General features: G+C 40.6%; 2 protein-coding genes across 2 annotated transcripts; one reads left to right on the top strand and one right to left on the bottom strand.

Moving 5' to 3' along the window:
- Positions 1–1,837: 1,837 nt before the first annotated feature.
- LOC119726436 (ragulator complex protein LAMTOR5-like) lies at positions 1,838–5,291 on the bottom strand. Its single transcript, XM_038198089.1, has 4 exons — positions 5,106–5,291; positions 4,338–4,399; positions 3,269–3,386; positions 1,838–2,592 (listed from the first exon to the last, which is right to left on the bottom strand). Exons 1-4 carry the CDS (start codon positions 5,138–5,140, stop codon positions 2,529–2,531), a joined length of 279 nt encoding a protein of 92 aa, XP_038054017.1. The 5' UTR covers positions 5,141–5,291; the 3' UTR covers positions 1,838–2,528.
- Positions 5,292–5,390: 99 nt separating this feature from the next.
- LOC119726435 (zinc finger protein 346-like) lies at positions 5,391–14,115 on the top strand. Its single transcript, XM_038198088.1, has 7 exons — positions 5,391–5,528; positions 6,979–7,384; positions 8,194–8,424; positions 9,205–9,300; positions 10,401–10,558; positions 11,356–11,451; positions 13,003–14,115. The coding sequence occupies exons 2-7, from the start codon at positions 7,027–7,029 to the stop codon at positions 13,495–13,497; spliced, it is 1,434 nt and encodes a 477-aa protein (XP_038054016.1). The 5' UTR covers positions 5,391–5,528; positions 6,979–7,026; the 3' UTR covers positions 13,498–14,115.
- The last annotated feature ends 6,839 nt before the right edge of the window (positions 14,116–20,954 follow it).

The following is a 20,954-nucleotide window of genomic DNA, read 5'->3' as shown; positions in this document are numbered from 1 at the left end:
TAACCGCACCTCTAAGGCTCTGAAGGGGGAAAAAAGCCTTGTTTTAATAAGACTCAAAATGACCGAAATTATTAGTTGACGTACCCCCGCACCAAATACTGTATCACTCCTCCGCAATGTTGGCCCACCACACGTCCTTTTCGCAACTGCGTAGCCAGCAGGGGGGGGGGGGGGGGGGTATTTCCCCGGGCGAAAAAAAGGTAAAACGATCGAGTGCCCTTCCTCCCACGAGCGTCCTTTCCCTCTAGCTCTTTGGGAGTTCCATCCCCCATACAATTCCATCCCCAATACAATATTCACAATTAAATACTTGAGGGCGCTATATCTGCTCACAAGGGGCTTAGGGTAGCAGACCAGTAAATAACCTTCCATCATATACCCCAATGGTAAATGCTCCCACTTGAGAAATTCGGGGAAATTTCTCATAACTCTCCAAGGTGTTCGAGACACACATCAAATTAAAGCTTATTTCATCACCTTTCATTTTCTTTTCAATTTTCGGGGGGTCAACTGATGACTTTTAGGAGAAATTTCCATCTGAAGATGATCACCCCTGAAAATAGACCTGAAGCCCATCCATTTTGAAAAACGATGCCTACCCTCCATTGCAAAATAGAGCGCTTTTAGGGTCCAAAGTACTTCCAAATTACACAGAACTGCAAGCTCCCAGTCCTGTGCACGGCTTCCACCCATATTTTTTACAAACCCTCAAGTTCATGGCCCACAGCATGCTCAAATACTGAGGATTTTGAGGGCATGCAAATCGTGATTTGGCCGGCGTAGGCAATTTCGGACCGATTTACTGGTCTGCACCCTCAGGGGCGAACATTTTTCACTCCTGCCCAAGCAAAACAGTCATCATAATTCCACCTGTGCAGAGTAGGCTAACTGTACACGTACAGGAGTAAAGAAGGGTCAACATCCAGGGCGCCCTCTGTTGTTCATAGTTTAATTTAACAGTGACCAGCATACTGATAATACTCGAAGTATGAAAAACAGTAGTCAAGAAGTTGGATTGAAAAAAAAAAATAAAAGTTCATTTTCTATCTGACTATGCATTAAACTATTCGGGATGCATTCTACATATTTACAGAAAACAAATGCAAACAAACAAATCTTCATGGAATAATAAACTCTGAGTGTTTGTGAAAAATCTTAACTGTTTAATTCTTGTCATCAGGTACATATTTTCTTTTAAAGACATGTACATGTATACCCAAAATGTCACAACATTTGTAATGACAGCCACTAATAATTACTACATGTATGTACTGCAATGTAAAAGACTGCAACATGGTCCAAACTTGAGTTAGGACCAATGCTATACATTTGTACATGTAGCTGGAGCGAAACAATATATTTTATCCTTGAGAAAAATTGAAAATAATCAATATTTTACATGTGCTATGCATTGTGTATCTATACAAAAATATATACAAGTATGCATGTAGCATAGTTGATAGAAGATGGGAGAAAAGGGGCACAACATGAAAACTCTCCATTTTAGGAAATAAAAAGTTAAATGGACTGAATTTGAGTCCGTGTATGGCAAGCTGGTACATTCAAGGGCGGATCCAGGGGGGTGGGAGCCCAACAGGAACCATGCCCCCCTCCCAAAAAACAAACGAACCCAATTTGTTGTTTAAGTGACGTCGCAATAAAGGCAGGCACTGCATACACCACCATCTTTTCCTCAAAAAAAAATTGGTCAAAGTGGTCAGAAATTGCCTCAGATCACACCACAGAGCATCTAGAATCCAAACAATTTTCGGGGCCCGAACACCACGCCGTAATTTTTTAGACCCACTTTTTGGGGGACCAAATTTTTTTTGCCCCTCCCCCCCCCCCCAAAAAAATTGTGTTCTGGATCCGCCCTTGGGTATATTAGATTTATATTGTGCCTGTATGAGATGGCAAGCCAAATTCTATCTAAATAAGACAATTTATGTACTCAAAGAGTTATTATCCTAGCAACATTATATTCTTATTGTCAAATTATCTTTGTCAGGATGAGGGCTTATTTCATAACTATCAATCTCGTTTAAGGCATATAGGATCATTGCCTTTCATGCATGTTGTTCATTCCAATAATACCACTCAAAATCTAAAGAATGAAGTTTCAGGTCTGTGGATGTTACATGCTTTACACTTTTTAAGAAAATGGTGAAAACCGTGCACAGCTTTTTGATCACTAAATGCAATTTTGTTTCTATATCTCTGTAATTGACTGATTGTTGGAAATCACCTACACTTTCTGACTTCTTCTGAATGACGGCAAGCCAGGTGGAATAATCTCATTGGGTGTTTAGTACCAGTATTATGTTAAATCAAAGTAATAATTAAAGCTTGTTGATAATAAATTGGCAGGTTACTTTTGGGCTAAATGCAAATGATCCTATAGCCTTTAAAGCATTTTTTTCTGCTAGGGTGTTGTCATACATGTACATGCAGTAGCCCCCTTCCTTCTGGTGATCCTGACTCCGCCCATCAGATTAACCCATCTCTTGGTCACCGTGATCAGAAATGCTTCAATAGACTGGCATTTTGTGGATTACGAGAGTTGTGTCTTCATGGGACTTCACTAGGACATTTCTGGGGAACGAAACAAAACAATCTTCGACATACAGATCTGTCTTACTTGTTGCCAGGATTTGTGGATAATTAAACATGTTAAACGGTAAGATGACTGTTCAAACTTACAATCAATATGAACAACTCTAAGATCTTTTGCTAACATGCTCCATCCTTCAAAATCTGACATTGTGTAGTAAAAGATATGCTGTTTTGAAGTTTCGTCCTGATAAACAATTTTTTTTCATTCCTATTTTGCAAGCAATACTTAAGTAAGTTATATTCATTTTTGAGTAAGACATTGACCCCCCAAAACATCAGCCAACATTTAGTTATGAAATTCTTACTTTACAAATTAATCATGATTTTATTTTGATTGGCGGAATATAATTAAGTTCTGGCAGGGTCGCAAATGCCAAAAAAAAACCCAACAATTCCTCCAATTTTGACATGATTTATCATTTTCACAGACCCTCTAGGGAGGAAAGGGTCAAATTAAGATAAAACAAAAGTTTACAGTTTGATAGGAAAAAAAATGAGCACAGGCAGTGCATCTTTAATCGGTGGCAAATTCTTTGCCTAAAATAATGACCTGTGCATATATGCCACACACTACCTTTATACTGAATAATTCAATACATTTAAGTAATGGATGTTAAGATATATCTGGGTGGTTGGGAAAGTTAGAGGCCCTTACCCTTTGTCTGATTCCAGGCAAATGACGGGCGCAGTGCTCGCCGCTGGTTTGAGTAGCGCAGCCTGCTGAGATAGAGCAACCACTATCCCTGATGACTCGGGTGTGGCAGTGCCTTTAACTGAGCATGGTGGAGGGAGGGGGGGGGGAGTGAATACAAACAAAGAAAATAATGGTGGATTCTGTAGTTTAATAATACAGATGTGAACAAAAGTATGTAGGTTGTGGCAATAGACTAGGGCTGTGCATCAGAACCAGGTACCCGAGTAACCGACCGTTAATGTCAGGAACTGGTTCTGGATTATGGGATCGGGTACCTGTAACAGTCCTTCTGATTTGAGGCGTGCGATCGCACTCCCACGCCATCGCACATCTAAAATCTGCCTGAGAAGTGTTAATAATTGCACGCCTGAATTTCCCTGGACCACAGAATCACACACCTAGAAAATCACACACCTAGAAAAACCACACACCTAGAAAAATCCAGGTGTGCCTTTTTCCACACGCCTGTGATTTTCAAATCGGAAGGACTGCTGTAACCAACTTTACACATTACTTAGTTACTTCTCAGTCAATGAAAATGAAAGGTTTTGAATGTCATTTGTGGGGAATTTTCAAAATGAAAACCAGGCCACCTTGGAAAACAAAACATTTTTTCACATTTATGACGCTCCTGAAAGCTGCAATTTACACAGTAAAGCAAATAGAGCTCACTGTACTTATATCTTGTTGTATTGATGCGCCGATGCGGAAGTATTATCATGCGGACCTTTGTAAATTATCTCCAGAGCAACTTCCAAGATTTGAATCTTGGTATGTTTGGCATTGGGTCAATTAACAGGTACCCGGGTACCCATGTTTTTTTCAATCGGGTACCCGGTTCCTGTGCTACCCGTAAATGCACACCCCTACAATAGACCCTTTGCGAGGTGCAGGGACATATACTGTTGGTGGCTGGTTTTTAATCTTATTAATCTAAACAAAAACCTCGAAGATGGCCACTGTAAGCAAAGAGTCTGCAAAGATTTTGCTGCCAATCAAATTATCCATATAATTGGCACATTATATTTACCTCCCAGACATAGTCCCTGTTTATCCGCACACAAGACACCAACAACACCCGGATTGTTTAAGCTGTAAAAAAAAAAGAAAGAAGTTTGTTGATAATAAATGTGATTTCACCCAAGATGAATCCAGGAAGCCTTGCAAATGCGATTTATCTTTTAGGAAAAATGTGTTTTTAGAGCACATTTTGGATGCACACGTCGTGCAGGATTAAGTTGGACTTGGAGTTGGAGGCAGCTGGTCAAATTGATTGAAGTGTCTGGAAGACAGCGGTACGTTATAAACATGACATTTACAACCATGACAACACATTAGCCAGCCAATGATAGGGAAATACGTCATTATGATTCAATATGAATATTTATTTTTTTCATGAATAGGCCCTAGTTAGTTTATCAATTTTTCAAATACATGTACACGTACGTCCAAAGATCTATCATTATAATGCGATCGTGCGGGTGGTCTAGTGGTAAAAGTCTCTTGTCTTACAAGCAAGTGTCCGCAGTTCATATATACATTATCCCCGTATCTCAATGAAGTAAGTGACTGATATAATTTTAAAGCCAAAAGAATGGAGAGGGTGAGAGTCTTTATTCATGAGGGCAATCGTGATGACGCAAATTCTGACAAGTGACAGTGATATTTGAATTTAAGACACAATTTCCTATTCAGAAAATGAGTAGGGGATGAACCAGTGAACAGCGCCCTCAAGCGATATCAAACTTCAAAGCCTTGTGGTCAAATCAAGAAATAAGTAAGTTACAATACAACTTACGTCTCGTCAAGCAAACGTTCTAAGTTATTTTCCATTGTAATTTTTTGTTTTATCTCTTTTACTTTTTAAGTGCGAAAGTGTAGGACTGTGGCGGCTGCTTGCCAAATCATTTGTAACTAACTTCACTCGGAAGCTTCGGCAGAATAAATGTCGTGTACTGACTGTACTAGTAATGTAGGAAAATAACGTGCGCGGAGTGTGGGTACTAGACTAGACAGAGCGTTTTTCGATTCCTTCTTACCGATTCTGTCAACTAGCTCGATTTCTAGTGCAGAGCAGCGGAGAACATCGATGAAGGCATAGAAAGTATCGATACTGTAATCGATCTGCATCTGACGACCTCGACTAAAAAGTAGTCGAATTTACGTACTACGAAATGCGCGAGGAGCAGGTTGCAGATCTCGGCCAATATCGGACTCGGAGGTTGTATTTTTGTAACAATTAATTTTTTCTCTGACTTTGAAGCTTCAAATCATGCTAATTTAATGAGGCAGAGATCTCTGCTGGTCAGATGTTTTTATATTTGCGGGAAAATTAGTTGAGTTTTGTCAGAATGGGATCTTAATTTTGGGATTGATTTGACTTTTTGAGAACGAAACTGCAGAGGCAGTGTAGAGAGGGCGCTGTTTAACATTTCCCCTAGAAAAGAACTAAGGACCGTACACAAACAGGCAGACATTGATTTGCACAGCTGTCGTGCAACAGTGAACAACTTTTTTTCTAAATACACAGCGCGATCGCTTTTCGAATTTATGTTGATTACGAACTTTATTTCGTTTCTGATAAATCAGGCCTCGTTTTTGGCCCACTTAAAAAGAAATGTGGGAAAAAATAGTGATAGGTTTTGGCTTGCAAATGGGTACAGTACGGTAGATGGCAAAGTCAAATGTGATAGTTCCTCCTTTTCGTGATTGGTCATGTTGGTGTATGACATCCAATAGGATTGCTTAGGCTGTTCCGTTTAGTAAACCTACCTGTAGTATGTGTACAAGGCAGATACATGTGTATATGCAAAGTTGTTCCACGGCGGCAATAGAGAAGTGAGCAAAATATAAAATTACAGAATAACTTTTTAAAGGTCATGCTTCAGTAATCCCTTATCGGATTTTGAAAATTCAAACAGCTGTGGTGTCTTCTCTCACTTGACACAAAAAGTGGCTTTTAAAACTTTAAAAGAAATCGTGTGCAGTCTCTACTAGAACTCTGGGGCTCCGCGTAAGCAAAGCCCCTTAGATACCAACGTTTATCATAACTACTCACGACCAACAACAACCAACATACAAAATTGTACATGAGGGGGCTAGGGCTATGTACATGTACATTGCGGGGCTAGGAAGAACGTTCAAGCTCGAATGTAGTTTCACTGATTTCGAGTTTCAAAGTGCTCAAAAGACCAGCTTTATGTGGTTACCTAATTTGGTTAATCTGGCAGTTGATCTTGATCCAATACATGGCAACAGATCCGGTAGAATCCCTAACGAAGCCTCGGGGGAGATCAGAGTGGTCATTAGATACGGTACATGTACCGGTAAATGTATTTTTAAGTAATTTGTGGTCCCTTTGTCTGATGAAGTCTATGACTCTGTCTTTGAAGACCTTGATAGTTGACAATGTAACAACAGAGTCTGGTAATAACTTGTTCCAGTCCTTACATGCTTGCATCTGTTCTCCCATACGGTTGATTCAGATCAGCTGGTACTATGCTGCCAGTTGTGGATCTACGTGTCCTTGTTGGTGCTGGATGGATAATGGATTTTGGAACAGCTGATTCCCTCACTTTAATTGTCTTCAAGATTATCTTCAACAAAATTGACGTTTTGTACAACATCAATTCTCATTTCTTTAAATTTAAATCATTTTTTCTTCTCGCAAGATCTTACCTACAGGATTGTAGTCATCTGCTGCACACAGATATCGAGCTATGGAAACGTCCGAACTTTCAGACATTTCGCTTCCCGGCCTTACCCTCCTCGAAACAAAGACAGATGCGAGATCTGTGGCTATGCCATCTCTACCTGATTTTACCTTGCCCGAACCAAGCATCGTCCCGGAGGTAAGGGACAATGGAGGGGCGGAAGACCTCCCCAAAACCGCCCAGTCGGGAAACACAGATACCGGCAAGCTGGAAGGCCCCGAGAAACAAGCACAGACTTTGGGAGAGTACAAGATATGCAGCTTGTGCAATGTGTACCTGAACTCCAAGGTTCAAGCCGACATGCACTACTCCGGGAAACTACACCAAAAGAAACTCCGACAGAAGGCCTTGACTGAATCGTTAGGTAAAAACCTTAACTTTGATTTTAATCCAAAAGAGAGAGGGGGGGGGGGGGAGGTTCTGTCTTCTGTCTTCATATTTGCTGGTAGGCCTATTTAGTGCAATTTTCTTTTTGTTCCGACTATTTGTGGGTTTGTAGGCTGATGTCTTGGGGAACATTTTGACCCTCATTGCATAAAAATCAGTAATAGGGTATCGAATATCGCAAGATGGCTTCATTCACAGATGGAAGTGGGAAAACTTTTGACCGTAATGACAAGGCTAAACTAGAACCATTCATATACACCAAGCATATACACCAAGCTTGCCAAATTTTCATTCAGACTCGGTCATTGTGTTTCTGAGAACTGATCTTGATGGGAGACTTCTACAACTCCCCCCCCCCCCCATTACCTCAAGCATTTTCTCTTTTCATAGTGCCACATGTAAGCTACAAGTACCGATAGGAGGATTTTGAAAATTTGAAATCTTCAATTGTTTGTAGTTCAATATATTTCATGTGTACAAAGTAACTAAACAGACTTGCGTGTAACCACTAGTTGAAATGCATACATGTACATGTACATGTAATTGAGCCCCCCCCCCCCCCCCCCCCCCAGAAAACCCAAAAAGGTACAATGTACCTAACCATATTGATGGAGATGGTCACTTTCAGTGTGAAAAAATTCACACCTCATCAACATCATTAATTGCTCTTGTAAAGTTGGAATGGACGATACGTATCTGTTTGCACTTACAAAGGGAGATGGAATGTCAGTCCAAGATTCTTACATGATTACAAGAGGACGATTGTTTACTTTTTATTCAATTTAGCATCAACGGCATCTGACATGATGATGCCAGTCAGCCAACCTGGCCAACCAGAAAACACTGTAGCGAGTCCACCTGCGGAGGAGAAGCCTCACACGTATCTACCACACTGCAGTGTCTGCGGGCTGACCTTCACAGGTGCAGAACAGGTGCAGATGCACCTGACAGGGGCCCGGCATGCCAAGAAACTCAGGCAGCTGGCCCAGAAGCAAAAGCTGGAGGAGGTGAAAGAAGGCAAGTGATGACAGACAACATACATATAGTCCAATTAACCTATCGCGGTAGAATCGCTTCAACGCAGCTTGTGAAATATTGTCCAATTACAAATGGACGCGGAACGCGCAAAATCTGAGACAAACAAAACTCAACCTACAAAATTCCGTAGGGTTGTCTAAGGGGCGTGGCTAACTCGTAAAAGGCAATTGGTCAATTGCTAGTCATTCGTACATCGTGTACATGTAAGGTCACAAGTACCAGGATAAAAATGACAAAGCAAATGACTTGGTCACAGTGGAGCGCTGAGGTCCAGTGGTTATGGTGTTTGGGGGTTACGGTGTGCCAGGGTGAGTAAAAAGGGGACGAACCTGTGTTCACAGGAACGAAGTGCCCATCTCTCTTTCATAAGGTGTTGGGCCAGACTCATATGCTGCTGCGGGGGGATCGCCACACCTCCTCCACAGCGAGTCTGTTACCTTCCCAGCATTGAGTAATGCCGGTACCCATTTAAAACCTGGGTTGAGAGGAGTAATTGAGGTAAAGCGCCTTACTCAAGGGCACAACTCGCACGGCCATGGCGGGGCTTGAACCCGGATCCTCACGATATTGAATCCTGCGCTCTACCGCTAGACCACTTGGTGTGTGGGCTCAAACCCTGACAGGGAACATAGTGTTTGTGTTCTTGGGCAAGTCACTTTACCCAAATATGGAACAAAAATTCATTTTTGGAACCCCAGTCTGTAACAAAATGTTATCCGTCTAATTCCATTTTCAATTTATTCCTGATGTTATTTTCAGAACCTGCGAACACTTCCTCAGTGTCGGCAGGTTTCTACTGCAAGTATTGTGATGTCGTTTGCACCGCTCAGTCACAGCTGGACCAGCACTTCCAAGGTACATGTACACTCCAACCACTGATCTCTAATATTCTGACTGGATAGTGCTTCGGGTCGTGGGGCTGAAGCACTGATCTCTATATAAAGACTGGATAGCGGATATGCATACAACATTCACACAGTAGACTTTGCATATTGACCAATTCGCCCCTGGTCTCACGAAGATGGCCGCGTATAATACGAACGTTCTACGCGTAAATACGCGCACGTTGTATCAACAGTTGACGTGCATTTTGGTCACGTACACACATTATGATGTTCTAAAAGGGACACGTTTCCGTAGTGATTATTATTTCAAAACGCTGAAAAAGTGATATTTGCGGCATTTTAGTAACCACGACGTTAGAAAAATTGCAGTTAACCTTGGTCAGTGGTAGTGGTCAAAATATAAGTCAAGTGAACCGCGACGTTACAAAAGAAATCATGCTGTCTATAAAAACGGCAACTTGTCCTTTGTAGATCACCAGCCGGTCTCACCAATACGGCGTCAAATTCATTCATTGTGCGGCTCTTTATTAGCTATCCAGTCTTTATATAGAGATCAGTGGGCTGAAGTCACTGGTCGCCATTTTGACACTCCCTTTGGCCACGTAAAAATATATTCAAAGTCACGAAATAAAATTATATATTTGAACCAATATTAACATGAGTAAAATAACACTGTGGGCAAAATGAATAAATAAAAACGTGTTTGATGATCCAAAAGTGCTTCTTAAATTGTCATTCTGTGCTTTTTATATACGGATCCGTGCGTTGTGGGGCTTTTGAGGGAGCTTTAAAATGGCCAGCTTGTGCGTGCGAGGGCGTCACGGTCTTGTGCACACGCATATGGTCGAAGCGCTGTCCAGTCAGTATAATAGAGATAGTGATTCCAACACCAGCCATGTCAACGGTCCCAAGAGAAAATGGTATATTCATATGTGCATAATATATTGCATATGTCAGGCATGCAATTTTCCTCGGATCCGCTGATTTCCTCATTTTTTACTTCTCATGAATGCCATTACAAATTGAAAAACACTGTACAAAGTCTTGTGTGATTTTGAGTTTCCTCGTTTTTTTTAACTTGGCCTTATTTTATCCATACTCTTTTTCTAGGGAGTAAACACAAGAATGTAATGGATGCAGCTAAGCAGGCGACCAGTAACCGTCTAGGGGCCCAACCTGCATCCAGTGAGGCCGCGACACCTGCCAGCGCTGTGTATGCATGTCCCACCTGTAACGTAACGGCTAACTCGGAGCAGCAGTATCTCCAGGTGCTTGCAAACCTAAGCCACAATATGCATTTTTTTTTGACACACCGCTAGGGAATTCTTTGGCCTGGTTGGCCAAATCATGGTTATACAGCATGAGTCAAAAAAGATGTCGCTTTGGATAATTCCTTGTCATGTTTTTTTCTCTTCAGCAGACATTCGATCTGGGTATTGACCACATTCAGTACAGATTTCACTGATATTCATCCATGCATGCAAAGGATCCAGTCCTTTCTTTGTGACAACCCAAAAACACTACCAACACAATGTTCAGAACAGTCCTTTTGCTATGAACACAATGGCAACAATGGGCCTCAGGGTATTGAAGGAAATGAGTGGAATAACAGAACGTGGAGTACCATGGCTTAGCACTTACATGTAAGAGCACCTGACTCATGCTCTGGTGTTTCAGAGGCAACAGTGGCGTGGGTTTGAGCCCGCTGGGTGGACACTTGTGCCCTTGAGCAATGCACCTAACAATTATTGCTTCGTCCTTTCGGATGGGACGTAAAGCCGTAGGTCTCGTGTGTTGTGTAAAGCAAGCTAGTCTGGTTCCTTGATCTGACAATTCCCAGACTTTTATAAATTAATCCATTTTGTCTGAAGTGGGGTTAGGGAGGCAGACTACAAGAACAGCATTTTATTCTTGGTTTTTCCAGCATCTATGAGCGCAAAACTTTGAACAGGTCCTTGTTACAATATGTGCTTTAAATTATTAACCTCAGAGTCTGTCAGAAAATTACAGCAAAAGCACAAATGTTGCATATTACCTCGAAGTTTATATTTTTTGGCACCAACAGCATTGTTCAAGTGCCAAACACAACAATAAACTACTGAATCGACCTGGAAAGGACAAGTATCGGGATCATCCGTACCCCAACAGACGTGGAGCACAGGTAAGCAGATCAAGGAGCGATTATTGTGTAGGCATGTGCATCGGAGCCGAGTTGACATGGTTGACTCGACCGCTGATGCAGGAACTGAATCCAGATTATGAGATGACCAACTTTACAAGTTACTTAGTAACTTCTCAGACAATAAAAATGGTTGTGAATGCCTTTTGTGGGAAATTTTCAAAATAAAAAGTAGGTTGCATGCATGGAAAACCAAAACAAACTTCATGTTTACATGAAGGATCGATAAATATTGTGTCGGGGTGAGCATCAGAACCAAGCCAGACCAATAATGTTAGCAACCGGTTCAAGATTATGGGATGGAGTACATGTAACCAACTTTACAAGTTACTTATTAACTTCTCAGACGATGAAAACAGTTCTGAATGCCTTTTTTGAAAAATTTTCAAAATGAAAACTAGGCTACATGCATGGAAAACCAAAACAAACTTCATTTTTATGTGTATTTTAACATGCGACAGATAATGCTCATGAATTTGCAATTTACACTGTAAAGCTATTAAGCCCTTCAGACAACTTCCAGGATTTGAATTTTGAGGCTGGGTTTCTTTTACCTGTAACCAGGTACCCGATTTTTACTTTAACGGGTTACCTGGTTCCCGTACTACCCGTAAATGCACACCACTATTATTATTGTGTTTTCAATGTGATCAGTCAAATGTTGAAAACTTGCCTTTGTGGAGTACACTGGAAAGACTTCATGCCAAAAAAAAAACATGTTTATTTCTGTTTATCTCTGGGAGTTTAATTTTTACATGAATGCCTGAGGCTTCATGTGTCACTAGAGTTTGATAAGTTTGAACTGCAGAATCTTACAATGTAGACAAAGTTTCGAAAAGTCTTTACTTCACAATCCTGTCCATGTGCTTCGTCATGGGCCGCTTGTTTCCAATCAAACTAAATGTTTCTCTGTTGTTTCCCAAAAAACATGAAAATTCAATCCTTCGGTTGAAAGACTGATATAAAGTGCTTTATAAACCAGACCCTGAAAAAACATCAGCTATTGAATATTCTTTGTGCTGAGACAATTTATTTACAAGTCATTTATTTTGTCATAAAAAGCTTTAAACTCCATACTTAGTTATATTGTGAGTGTGTGATTTTCTAGGTGTGTGATTCTGTGGTCCAGAAAATTCAGGCGTGCAATTATTCACACTTCTCGGGGAGCTTTTAGGCACGCGCGATGTCATGCGATCACACGCCTCAAATCAGAAGCACCGATTCTGCTTCACATAATGCTTCATAACCAAATCTGTTGAAATCTACCACTGGCGCTGGTGGATTTCAATGGACTTGTTACATATGGCTTATCTGCCAATATCCCCCAGAATCGGGAGGGGGATATTGATGGAGTTGGGAAGGTTAGAGTTAATCAAATCTTTGGGGTAAGAAACTAAGTGCACTTTTTTAGTTATTGAATTTTCTCAGATGTCACCGGTATCTATTTTTGAAAAATCCTGCAAGTATGGTTGCTGTAACACTTTTGAAACAGGTGGTGTAATCAGAGGACCTTTGTTTTCGTTTATCTCACAGGGCATGGCCAATAATCCAAAGAACAACACCGCTACCAAGCCAGCCTGGGGCGGGGGAAAATGGAAAAGCAGCAGCGACTCCTTCAATCAGAGAAGCACCTTCAATCAGAGAGGCACCTTCAACAACAACAGCGTGAGACCTGGCAGGGGCAGGGGCAGGGGGACGGGGAGGGGGCGGGGACGGGGTTGGGGGATGCAGTCCGACAACCGTCCCAACACCTCGTTTGGTAATGCCCACACATCCCAGACCAGTTATTCTGCAATGCAGGGCAGTTTTGGCGGGGGGTACGACAGAAGCACCATGGATAAAATCTGGGGTGCTAGCAATGCCTCACTAGGAGGTGGAACAGGGAGGAGTTGGCAAGGTGATAGTAAGGCGTCGTCCCAAGAGCAGAAACAGTGGGGTTCCAGCAACATGCTGGTGGATCCGTACGGCATGCCAGACCTGGACAGTTTCGTACGGGAGAGTTCATCAAAGGATCAGACTAACTTTTGAGATATGGGTACCACATAATGCAAAGGTAGGGTAAAAGCCAGTACGTCTGCACGGACGGAAATCACGCCTGCAGCTTTGCACCATCAGAATATACTAGCCAATAAGTCCACATGGATAGAATAACTGGCCAGTTAGCGTAGTCTCCATGTGCACACGTAGCCTGTTGGTCTGAGCAGGTACAGTGCCAGCTGCTGCTAATCTCCAATGACAGAGTACTAGCCAGTTTTTAAATATGAGTTCTCCGTGGTATTTTCCAGCTTCATCTCAAAAAACATTGTCATCGTTTTTTTTAAACTGCTATTTCCCCCTAAATTTTAAAGATATTCACTTTGGAATGAGACATTAAATGAAAAATCCACCGACGTTTAGTTATTAAATTATATCTTCACAAAAATCGAATTTTTGACTGCCAGACTGTAATTTAATGCTTGCAGCAAACATGACATTCCTTTTATGGAGGGTTGCAGACGCCCAAAATTGGAGTAAGGTTTTTTTTTTTCATCTTTTAAACAAATTTATACAATTTTTTTATGTGGCATGAGGCATGCGTCCTTAAGCCTATGCAGATTGTAAGTGGCCAATAATAACTGTCCACAGGCACAACACTTGCTAGAATAAGCTTATGCAGATGGGTAGTGGTCTGTGATGTGTGTCTACAAGCAGAACTGCCTGCTTGTTAGCACAGCTAGGATACTGATCATCGCAAATTTGCAGAGCACTGGCCGGCGATTCTGGGCTGATTCGACTACCTCCATCCCGACACGAAGCAGAGGGAGTTAGTCACATCAGCCAACATAGAGGGACCAGCAATTTTGCACTTCTTCTCCTAAAGTAACCATGTTGTATTTGTATTATTTCACCTCAATTAAGTTCAGTTGACAAAAGTAGGAAAACTCCTTATGAAATCTTTTCTCATAATGCATATAATCGTTTCCTGTCACTACGATTGTGTACCACTGGTGACATCTGTTGCGATTGAAGCTGTTGCTTGGGTAGGGCCCGGGTAGGGCCCAATTTCACGGCTCTGTTTACTGTTAGAGAAAAGTACCTGTTACTACGTAGGGCAAAAAAATGTCATGCTTACTGTTAGCATATTTCACTGGTTAGTGCGAACTTTTGGCTTACAGCATGCATTCATCCCGTAACCTAATTTATTGTAAGTGTTAAATTCTTTGGTCAGCAGAACCTTGAAATTTGGCCCAGTTTGATACATTGACTAAGCAGGTCTACCGGGATAGCAACTTTTACTAACTCCCTGACCGTACGTCTCTGTACATTGTGTATGTCGTGCGTTTTGTTTATAAAATATGTATGGGGAGTAAGAACGGCCAGTTTTTTTCCGGAGGCAGTGAATTGCATTGGTACTGTAGGATATACCAGCCACCGCGTATCTGCATAGCCTGAATTCAGGACATTATTTCTGTGCTGGTTTCACTAGAAGCCACCCAGAGTTGGAATAATGTGGCCTGTAATCTGTGAAGATTGCAGTGGCCAGTGTTAAGTGTGTCTCCAGTACTCCAGATTTGCAGCTACAATATATACCGGCCTGTCAGTCTTCAAAAAAAGAAGAGATCATAGATCAATGGGCCTTATGCACAGGTTGGCTTTTTTTGTCATGTTCCCTGAATGTATTTCATAAATCTTTTATTGTTGAATGGGATGGTGCTAGGCTATTTATTCACTATAGCCTCGCTTTCAATTTTTTTTTTAAATGTGGCTTAAAACATTAGAGTATGTTTAATCACAAATATTAAATCAGAGCAGACTGTTTTAATTTGTAACTTCATTGCTTTCATTTCTCTACATAAGTTCCAAAAATGAAGAGTTTACCACACTCTCAATCCAATATGGCCGACTCGAGAAAGGCCCATTGCAATCAGCTGCCATGTTTGAGACATGTTCTGTTGTCATTAAAGTAACAGTGAGTGCACATAGGTCTACTAACACGTATCCCTGTTGAACAAACGCTCACACACCTCCGAGATGGCTGCTGTGAAAACAGTGTCTACCAATGAATCTGCGCCGACAAACTAGGAGACTACTTTTATTTTTAAAGCAAATTGCAGCATTTTTTTTAAGAACTTCAAAACACTGTAAAATCATTTTTAAAACATGTTAAGTGTTACAATGTGGGTGTAGCTGTAAATAAAAAAGAAATCATAACATGTAAGCATTTCTTTTGTCAGTTCAGTGTTTGGAATCAGTCATCGGAGGCCTCTGAACAGAAATTTGTAAAATGCTAAACCAAGTGAAAAAGAGGAGATTAGGGTCTTTGTGTATGCTTTTACTCCCGTAAGTTGATTAAGAGATGTGAACATGAAAAGAATTCTCCAAGCCTCACAGTGCCCCTCATAAAGTGACCGAAAATTAATTTCACGCAAATCTGAAACACTTGCCCAAATCTGAAACACTTGCCCAAATCTAGCCTTGACCAAGGCTATCAGCTTGTTCCCCATATGAGCTTGTTCCCGCTACCGCACACCGCGCGCGCAGCAACACAATGTTGTGCTATACCGTTAGCCCCAACGACCCTTGCGTGTGCTTTGTGTGCATGTACGTACGCCCCACACTCACTTCCGCAAACAGCCGTACAGTAAAGTCGAGGCAGACTTGCTGTCCGTACGGCTGTTTGCGGAAGTGTGTGGGGGCGTACGTACATGCACACAAAGCACACGCAAGGGTCGTTGAGGGTAACGGTATAGTACAACAGACTAGTGATTGCGCGCGGTGTGCGGTAGCGGGAACAAGTTCGTATGGGAACAAGCTGATAGCCTTGGTCAAGGCTAGCCCAAATCTAGAACACTTGCCCAAATCTGAAACACTTGCCCAAATCAGAAACATTTGTAAAACAGATCTTAGAGAACTATATTTACAATAAATAAACGGTGGGTCAAATTGATTTTTATACGATTTTCTCTAAAAAATTGTTACAAATTGATGACAAAATAAAAATACCGATTTTTATAGGATTATAGGTTATTTAAAAAGAAGGCTCCCCAGTTCAAATATAGCCTCTTTTTTTTTAAGGTTTAGGTCGATAAGTTTTAAAGGTTTCGCTGTAAGGCCTGATTTCCGTATAAAATGTACACTATTAAAAATGCCCGTAAATTTACGGACTCCGTAAAGTGAAATATTCCGTATTTTCGGCGTAATTATATGGATCTTTCCGTAAATGCAAAAATGAATTATGCTAATTAGCGTGATTACAATCAACTAAATCGGCCCAAGCACCTAGGTACATACAGTGTATTGTTATTTCACCCACAACCGTGTACACATGTCCAATGTCATTTTAAGGGTCTGTTTATTTTAGGGAATGAAAAAACATTTCTGGACATTTTGCTGCCAGAAAGAAAACAGCGTTCCGTTTTACTGCAGCAACTATTCCGGAAAAGTGGGCGGGTGAGAAGTGTGTGTGGGTGTGGTGTGTGTGTGTGGGGGGGGGGGGGGGGGGGGATCGGGGGGATCGGTGTGGAGTTCACCCTCAAAATATATGTTGTTACAAACAAAAGACTTGTACATATAGATTTCTAATTCACTGTACAAAGAATGACCTCGGCAGCTGTAAAAAAAAATGACACGGAAAAAAGTTTCTTTATTTCAATTTCTTTTCTTTTGTATTTTTGTCAACAATTATCTGTTCAAAAGTTGAAGTCACTATTCCTTGGCATAGTTACGCAATTCGTTTAAACATCAGTGAGCAAAACAATATCTGTTCAGACGTTTTCAAGCTGTGGTACAGAACATTTTATCAGATGTCTAAATTAAGTATTCATGTAATTTCTTTGATTTTCTCTGTATTCCCGCGCGATTCGTCAAGACAGCAAAATTATATCTTTGGGCACACCACTGAAATTTTTTTTTTGTATACAATCAGTAAAGCTTAAATATATCGTATACCTAACAAATAAATTTTCATATTGTGCAACTGAATTCATACCAACCTCCAACTTGTCGGCATACAGCACGAACGTTGTAATATAAGCTATCGATTACTAAAGCAGCTTCAATACAGATACATGACATTTTGTCTCTCAGTAATGCAAATTACATTTTGTTGTTCGTTCACTAAGCATTTCTGTCACACATGAAGTAATTTGGTATAGACACTAGTCAAATTATAACTTTTGTAACAATTGAACAATTAAAACAAAGCGAGATCTGATCCTAGTTTCACCGTTAATTACTGGGCACTTTATGTATGAATACGCCAAATAAATTTTTCTTGCTGCCCCAAAACATCTGAAAATTATTATTACAGTTACAATTCATTTCGGTTTTTATGTTCACCGGCAGTTCACAATTATCAAAACAACTTTTTAATTTCGGTGCAAATATCACATATCCAGCAAACAGTAGTTTTCCCAACCCGTGCAGCCACACATTATAACACGTAAGAACATTATATTTAACATAACATAAACTTCATATTGATGGTAATTTGCCCCCAGTGCTTAATACAAATACACAAGATCAATGTATACAACTAGTAATTGGACAATGTGTCTATATAAACAAAACACAATCACAAAACTATCTCATGTATGAAAAGCTTAAAATCGTTTATATATCATCCGAAAAATTTCGTAAAAATATCCGTCTTACTCTTTAGACATGGATAACCGAAGCAGAAAATGTAAACAAAAAAAGATGTGACTCGCTCCATTTCATTAAAAAAAAAAGGAATAAAGTATATGTCATTGACCAGTAACTAAAAAAATCCGCGTTATTTGCATACTCTTTCCCCAAGTTACGTCTATTTTCATAAACAAAAGATCACAAACGTCAGCTGTCCACCCCTGATTATTTACCGTTCTACCAACTGATGAATTAATATCTATTCTATACAACGAAACATGGACGTTTTCCCACTTCTATGAATGAATGAAACTTGAAATACAACTTGAATTGTCTTCAATTTTTTCAGGGGAAAAAAAGAGTTGACTTGTTCTCATATTCAAAACGCAAACTCTGACATTAAAATTAATTCTTCAATCCTGATCCAAACGAATGCAATCTCTATTGTATTTGAATGCCTGTGTGTAATCTGTAATTCTCACTCAGCCCAATAGCTTGCAATGGCATTCCATTGATGAATATAGCTGCAGCAATAAAAATTGCCCTTTTAAAAAACATGTATAACTTCTGTTGGCATGGATCATTCAGTAATTTTCTTTTCACACGAGGGCAAATACATGTACATGCTCCTTTAAGACATACTTTATTGGTGTATCAGATTTTTAAAATTTGTTTCAAGGTCACTTCCTTTCTGCCAGTTCCTGAGTAATTATCAATCGGTAATTTGGTACACTTTTTCATGATGACTGAACGTTATTAATAGGCCCAATGTTTGTTGTTGTTGTTTTTTTTACACAATTTACACTTATTTTTTTCACAGGTGGACCTCTCTTGCTACGGCAAATATTTTAAAATGTATATATCGGTGAAAAACGGACGGTGATCCGACGGGCCACGCGTTTTGAGTTAGAGGAAGAACAATCATTCAAAAGGCGTGGCAATTTTCACGCACCTCCTAAGACTTTATGCGCAAGTTATGATGGCTGCACGATACGCGGATAAAACCAAGGTAAAACAAACTGTAGTGAAGTCTCATTCCGCGTATTGTTTAGCGCGTCATACGTCCATGAGACTGCACGCGGACAACTGCCGCGTACAATGCGTATGAAGTCAACCGTTTTCACATTCCAGGTTCGGTAACTATACAAAATCAAACAATGGCCACTTCAGATTCTATTAAAATATTTTTCTAATACGTTTCATGCCAGTTTGTCACGCTCCCCAAATATGGATCCGCTGTAAAGAAATATTCAAATTCATGTCAGTTATGTGACCGAGCACGGAACAATTACAAATTATGTGCATGTTTCCAACTTTAAGCTTTGAATACAGAAGACACTTTATAACAGCGAGAGTATATAGGCCTATATGTATTTGAAACAAATGAAACAAAATATCCCCTCATAATTTTAAAAACTTCTGCTAAAAAAATCAGGGGAAAGTGGCCAGGAAACGCCTCATATTGCACCACAGAGCATCTACGATCCAAAATTTCCGGGGCCCTTAAGCGGGCCCCGGACCCAACGCCGTAAGTGCTTCGCGCTCCGCGCTCGCATTAGTCCTCCGGCCAAGTTCCCTCTATGCTATAATTTCACCCTAGCGGTGCCCGCCCACCTTATTTTATACCTTCAGCAGCGAATGGCTGAGGCTCGGACTACAAGTGGCCTAAATCCCTGTCGAAAATAGAAAGTTGTGAAAAAATACGGAGATGGAACATGGTTCTCAACTTTGAGTACATAACAAACTTTATAAAGAAAAAAAATTAACAAATTTAAATGGAATTTTCGATGTTTAAAACGTTTTCTAAATGGTGGAAGTGGCCAGGAATCGCCTCAGATTGCACCACAGAGCATCTAAAATCCAAATTTTCCGGGGCCCTTAAGCGGGCCAAGGAGCCCATGCTCCGCGCTCGCAGGTCCTGGACTCTTTATTACAATTCTAGCCCCCCGGCAAGTGGCAGTCTGGATCCGCCACTGCAGAACTACCGCGATCATCGCGTAGCTATTGCTCCTTAGCGTGCCAGAGGATAATACAAAACGCGTGATTACAAAATTACCAGCGCAGTCCAAACCACTTTTTTAATAACTGTATGAAGGTCTCCAAATGCAAACAAACACATTTATTTGTAACAGGGCATTATATTACTTCAAAATTTGTTGGGAAAAAGTTTGAAATTAAAAAAAAAACACGTATATACCAACTTTACCAATAAGTCACATAAACGAATTATACACTGGTGACACTCATCTTCATACTTTATATCATTGCTGGAACCCAGAATAAATTATAAACTAAAACACGAATATATAGGATTTCAGTTATATACATACTGATGAACCAAATCACCTTTGGCGATACATTTATACTACAAGTCACAGAAGTATAGAGAGTGGTGTCATCACGAGTTCTTTACGTTCGGTACAATGTAGGCTACCTTATATTATCAGAAGTTAATACCATCAGTTAATGTCAAATTCATTACAAAGAAACCCAGTGGCGACGATAGACGCTCTTCTAAAGGTGACTGATGAGGTTATGTAATCATAGGCGTATCCAGGAAAATAATGCGCTATTAGTACCTTCGATACCCAAGGTGACCCCATGGGCAAGGTGCTGTACCATATTTTCTGGTACCACGTTATCTTAACATCTATACAGTGCAACAAGAACGTAGGAGAGGCCACAGGCTGATGGAGGACTGTTGTCTATGTATGGAGTATTTCCAGATTCGGTCGCCGCATTGAAGCGATTACAGACGGTTCAAGATAGGGATAGTTATTTGACAGATCGAGCTTAACCAGATTCGGCATGTCACTCAATGACGCAGCAATCTGCTGAGTATCACGAAAAGTCAGGAAACAAAACCGTAGGATGAGTTG

This window comes from Patiria miniata, unplaced genomic scaffold (genome assembly GCF_015706575.1).
Source record: "Patiria miniata isolate m_02_andy unplaced genomic scaffold, ASM1570657v1 HiC_scaffold_2, whole genome shotgun sequence".
In the NCBI taxonomy this organism is placed as follows: domain Eukaryota; kingdom Metazoa; phylum Echinodermata; class Asteroidea; order Valvatida; family Asterinidae; genus Patiria; species Patiria miniata.
This window is presented reverse-complemented; position numbering and strand designations above follow the sequence as displayed.

Excerpts from the sequence above, each read along its gene's own strand:
- LOC119726436 (XM_038198089.1), bottom strand. The coding sequence starts at position 5,140 with ATGGAAAATAACTTAGAACGTTTGCTTGACGAGAC. Across the intron at positions 4,400-5,105 it reads GAACGTTTGCTTGACGAGAC|CTTAAACAATCCGGGTGTTG; the intron begins GTAAGTTGTATT and ends TTTTTTTTACAG. Across the intron at positions 3,387-4,337 it reads ACAGGGACTATGTCTGGGAG|TTAAAGGCACTGCCACACCC; the intron begins GTAAATATAATG and ends CACCATGCTCAG.
- LOC119726435 (XM_038198088.1), top strand. The coding sequence starts at position 7,027 with ATGGAAACGTCCGAACTTTCAGACATTTCGCTTCCCGGCCTTACCCTC. Across the intron at positions 7,385-8,193 it reads GGCCTTGACTGAATCGTTAG|CATCAACGGCATCTGACATG; the intron begins GTAAAAACCTTA and ends TATTCAATTTAG. Across the intron at positions 9,301-10,400 it reads GCTGGACCAGCACTTCCAAG|GGAGTAAACACAAGAATGTA; the intron begins GTACATGTACAC and ends CTCTTTTTCTAG.